The sequence below is a fragment of the Monopterus albus genome, unplaced genomic scaffold (assembly GCF_001952655.1).
Source record: "Monopterus albus unplaced genomic scaffold, M_albus_1.0 scaffold33.1, whole genome shotgun sequence".
NCBI classification, from domain to species: domain Eukaryota; kingdom Metazoa; phylum Chordata; class Actinopteri; order Synbranchiformes; family Synbranchidae; genus Monopterus; species Monopterus albus.
This window is the reverse complement of record NW_018127913.1, coordinates 1,128,611-1,134,047: the sequence shown is the minus strand read 5'-3', so window position 1 is coordinate 1,134,047 and position 5,437 is coordinate 1,128,611. Positions and strand designations below refer to the sequence as shown.

At 38.2% G+C, this 5,437-nt stretch overlaps 1 protein-coding gene across 1 annotated transcript in view; it reads left to right on the top strand.

The window, feature by feature from the left end:
• Nucleotides 1-5,437, top strand: part of znf236 (zinc finger protein 236) — a 66,483-nt gene that overhangs the window by 55,408 nt on the left and 5,638 nt on the right. The window contains exons 29-31 of the mRNA XM_020597253.1: nucleotides 1,108-1,302; nucleotides 3,546-3,675; nucleotides 5,032-5,205. Coding sequence (XP_020452909.1) covers nucleotides 1,108-1,302; nucleotides 3,546-3,675; nucleotides 5,032-5,205 — 499 coding nt within the window. The remainder of the gene's footprint in view (nucleotides 1-1,107; nucleotides 1,303-3,545; nucleotides 3,676-5,031; nucleotides 5,206-5,437) is intronic.

Genomic DNA, 5,437 nt, shown 5'->3' with positions numbered 1-5,437 from the left:
GAGTCTGTTCTCTGCACCTCCATCACTGTCTGGTTTGGTTCAGCAACCAAACAGGACAAGTACAGACTTCAGCAGACAGTCAGGACTTCAGAAAAGGTCACTGGTGTGAGCCTGCCCTCCATGGAGGACCTGTACACCTCATGGGTCAAAAGGAGGGCAGAGAGGATCACTGCAGACCCATCACACCCCGGACACAACCTGTTTGAACTCCTCCCCTCTGGATGGTGTTACAGGTCACTGTGCACCAAGGCAACCAGGCACAGGGACAGTTTCTTCCCCCAGGCTGTGGCTCTGATAAACACTAGACCAATGACAGTATGACTGGTCAATAACCCTCAGTGCAATACCTGTAAATATACCTTGTACAGATTATACAGACTCGTACAGGTCTCTAGTTTTAAGTACTCAATGAACATTGCTCGTCTGTCTGCATTGTTTACTGTCTGTTTATACTGCTTATTCTGCATTGTTTGCACTGTTTGTTGCTGTTTATACTGCTTATTTTGTTATATTACACAGTCTTATGCTGGTTTACTGTTTGCACATTGAGAGCCGATGTACCAGAGTCAGATTCCTCGTGTGTCCGACACACCTGGCCAATAAAGCTGATTCTGATTCTGAGTCTGATTTTGCCCTAAAAGCTTCAAATGACCATGTTTTTTTTACAGTGTCTGAAGCATCCATCTATGGTCTAAAACAAAGCAAGACTTAACTGTGCATGTGCAAGATGAACATGATCTCTGTGAAAGCGTGAGATTGTAAACAAGGAACATGTCACCCAGTACAGAAGTGTTCATATTTTGCAATAAGTGCTAAAAAACAGAATCGATAATTCCCTTCAGATGTTTTACAACTAAACGAGCCTGATTTGAAAATGTAAAGAGTAAAAGTAAAAAGCTGTCAGAAAGGTAAACAGAGTACAGATAATGGAAAATATCTGACCCCAGTTATGGATTACTTATTTCAAGCAAATGCCACGGCTTTTAATAAGTATTGAGACCCCTGCACATTTTGCACATTTTCTTGTGTTGTGGCTCTGTCTGTAGAGTCCACCAAAAATGTATGTATTGGAAGCGTAAGTAATCTGCATCTTTGTGTGTCATTCAGATTTCTGAGGATGGCCATAAGGGTGGGAAGGACGCCCAGACAGAGGCTGATAACCGGAACCAGTGTTACTACTGTAATCAGGTGTGCCAAAATGCCAACACACTGCGAAGGCACTGCAGGCAAGCTCATGGCAAGGACCGCTGTCATGTTTGCAGTCTGTGTAACAAGGCCTTCAAACGAGCTACACACCTGAAGGTAAGAACTTGTGTAAACACAGTAGACTCAGATGATAAATAGCTTTAAATCTAATCTTCTGACAGCCTAAATTTAACACTGATATCATCCCAGCTACTGCTCCTCTCTGTAAACAAAGTGGCCACTTATTAAATAAAGAATTTAGCACTGTATTGAAATGTATACAACAGATCACTAAAACTCTCCAGTAATAAAAGCAATAAATCGTGTCTCACAACACAAATTACATTTTTAATTATCACTGCCTCCACCGCAGACTAAAAAGTGATCACCAAAGACTCAGTGATGAATATGAAACCATTAACACAGTGCCTTCTCACTAAAGGCAGCAAAAATAATGGGAATTCATCAAATAGGATTTTAGATAGATTATCACTCTCAAGAACCGAGCAAAACACTTAAAGTGAGAAGCGTTTTAAGTCGAAGTAGGGAGAGGAGCGCACTCCAGCATGTAAATGCCAGTCAGATTGGTAGGAAAGAGGTGAATGAGGATATGGCTTTATATACACAAGCTCCTTCCCCCATCATATGTCACGTTTTAAAGCAAAGCCCAGTGTGCTGTAAGCTTTTACTTTTGTAAATGTGACTCAGCATGCTCAGTGGTAATTGTCTTACATAAGGGTAATGACACTGAGATTAGGTTGGTATCACAGCAAGAGTGACCAAGCTCTGTTTTGAGAAACCAAGTATTTAAAGTCAACGTGACATGACAGCCAGAGATTTTAAAGTAACCTGTGTGTATCAGCCAACTATGATCATCTCCAGCTTGGATTCGGTTTTTTGCAAATACCTGGTCATTTGAAATTGCAACTAGTTATTTGTCTGCAACATGTGCATATTCAGACATTCATATCTTAAACTTTTAATGTCTGATTTAAATTTAAAGGAATAGTATACTTATTTGCTCTGTTGCTGAGAGTTGAAAGAGAAGATTCATACCACGCTGTTAAATATAAAGCTACAGCCAGCAAATGTAGCAAAAATCCATCTACCTGTTTCTCTTAAGCTCACAAATAAATGTTGTCTGTGTAAGCCATACAAAGTGTAAAAACAAAGTTGTGGGTTTATACCAAGCCTAACCTTTTCAGATGTTGTAACCTTGCCATTTGTTAGCTATTATCCAGGCCTCATGTTCAGTTTGTGATAAATATATTCACATATTTTAATGTAATGACCCCAAACACCCTCCTGCCTGAATCTCCTTGTAAGCAGTTACAGCAGAGGGTATTTTAATCCTTTCCCTATTGCCAGTCTTATTATGCCATCATTTGTATTCACTTTACTGTCAACCCTGTGGCTTTCTGCTGCCCAGTATTTGACTTGAATCTGGCTCTGAGCTGCAGGTCAAATAGTATATACAATAAATAATATTTTTAGGTTTATGTAACATATGATTCAAAGAGATTAAAAACAAAATTATAGGATAAAGCCGGTCACACTATATTAATAGTATTTTCAACAATCGCCATACATAAAACCACTAATGAACTGGCTCGACTCACTCTTAATGTAAGTCAGTCTCCAACCTGAATAAGCGTATTTATCTGTTCCATAGACCTCCATTGTTCAAAAATGGTTAAAAACACACCACTAAAACATAACGCTGCACTGGGTGACATGTTTTTTTATTATGAAATACCAGAACTGCATATTTGTTAAAAATGTAGCCCTAAAAGCTTTAAACAGCCATAAGTTTTTACATCATCAGAAAAAAGCAAGAGTCAACTGCACATGTGTGAGATCGCTGCACAAGCTCTCTGCTTTATTTACAGTCTGCTAGCTCCACACAGAAAGCTAATCGAGGCTGGAGACTGACAGACATTAACAGTGAGTATAGGCAATTCACTGTTGGTTTTAGTCTCTGTATGAGGAGTGTTGAAAATACTACTAATAGAGATAATGACTGATATTATTCTTTAGGTACATGAACAAGCATTTTCTCAAACATTTTTTTATTTCCAAGTTATTTTTGTCATTTTCCAACAGATTATATTAGCAACAGAGCATATAATTAACAGCCTTAGTTGAAATCGAATTCGAAAGCAATACACCAAAAGAAGGAAAGACATCCCTTAGTATCGCAAGCAATGATTTATAGGGTGTCCAAACCCTCCAGATTGGTCTGTTGTGTTATTTTCTCCAAGGGAAACTCGTCAGACATCTCGGTCCTGTCCACATTCTGTTAGAGGGACTTTGTGTGCTTGACTGTAATGGTGAAATTTATCTTTTGGATTTGTCTACAGGAACATGAGCGCGTGCACCAGCCAGGCCCGTCACCCAGCTCCCAGAAACCCAGAGTCTTCAGCTGCTCCTCCTGTGTGAAGGCCTTTGCCAAGCGCAGCCAACTGGAGAGACACAACCGAACACACACAGGTAAAGAGGACTTAGGAATGCGTACAGTGGATGTCATATTAAAAATCACAAACCTCCCATTCATTATCATGAAATATTACTTCATCTTTGTTATATCCAGTAATCTACTTTATTTTATAAAGCTTTATCTGAATATGACAATTTTCTCCTTAATTTTCTTTTTACTTAATAATGGCACTTTTTATACAGATTGATTTTTTTTTTTTTACCTGATTGTTAGCTAGCTTAATATTATATTACATTAGCTTAAAATAATTAAGGACTAATAAACTTAAGGACTAATAAATTTACCACCACAAAATCTGGCCGGAATGGCAATATCATGGCAGGTGAGACACACATTTCAGAAGTCCCAATGTGGCTTCCAGTGTGTGCATATATATTATATGGTGTTGATTTGCAACAAATTACAGATGGACTTCCGTTTTCATTGAACAAAAATGCAGCTGTTTTTTGTTTTTGCCTTGTTGCATTTTTATTGTTTAAATCATGCTCCTAGAAGGAAATCAAGTCTTTTCATTTTTGACTACAGAATTTAATAAAAAGGTTTTTTTTTTTGCTTTTTAGATCTTTGGATTTAAAAATCAAAATCAAATGCTTTCACTTTTCGTTTCTGGTTTTAAAAGGACACTTGAATTACCAAAAAGTACACGGACCATGTAGGTTACTTTAATTCTCGATTTCCATTTATAAACATCACAAACAAAAATCAGATAACAGCTTTTTTGACTTGTTGCTGTTTGTTTTGTTTGTTTTCTGTGGTTTATTATCAAAACAAAAACAAAAAATGACCTGTTTTTCATTTTTTGTTTCCATATTTCTAAATGGCAATTGGGAGAAATTATGTTTTCTCATTTTGATTTTTTATTTCAAAATGAAAATTCACGGACCGCATATGTCATCGATAAATCGCTGATTAATCATTGATTAAATGAGAAAAGAATCAGCATATAATGACATACTGGTTCCAGGCCTGGTTTGAAGGGAAGCTGCTATCACTGATACTATGTGTGTGTAAACATAGATATGAAAATAGAAATCACATAGAAAAATATGTAAATACCAACTGCAGTACCTAAAATTTAGGCATTTACTGTACATGCAAACTGTGAACATGGGGAAATACCTGTTTGTGGTTAATGGACTAAATAGGGGCAGAATATTGTACATGACCCTTGTACAACAGCATAGTTGTTTTTCATGCTGGTTTGCTTTCATGTTTATCTTCAGTCATATTGTCAGAGTCCAATAATTTCAGCCATCATGGCATTTATTTACACAAATTATACCAAAGGACAGTGCTGTTTATCACAATTACTGCAAGACAACTAACTGTGAGTCTGTGTTTTTGTACAGGTGAGCGTCCCTTCAAGTGCAGCCAGTGTGAAAAGGCCTTTAACCAGAAGAGTGCTCTGCAGGTCCACATGGTCAAACACACTGGGAAGAAGCCCTTCAAGTGTGAGGTGTGCAGCATCAGGTTCACCCAGAAGAGCAACATGAAGCACCACATGAAGAGATCCCACGGCTATGGTGAGTAGCTGACTGGTGTCACACCAGCACGCACACAAACACTTGGACACACAGCCAGCTGCTTGTGCAGCTGGGAAACAAAGGCTGTAACTAGTCTCTCAGCCATGTCTCTTTTTCACTTTGACTCAGGAATAGTATTTCCAAGAGGATCAGGCCAGATGCAGTGGGGCAAATAAGTATTTGATACACTGCCGATTTTTCAAGTTTTCCCACTTACAGAGAACGGACAGTT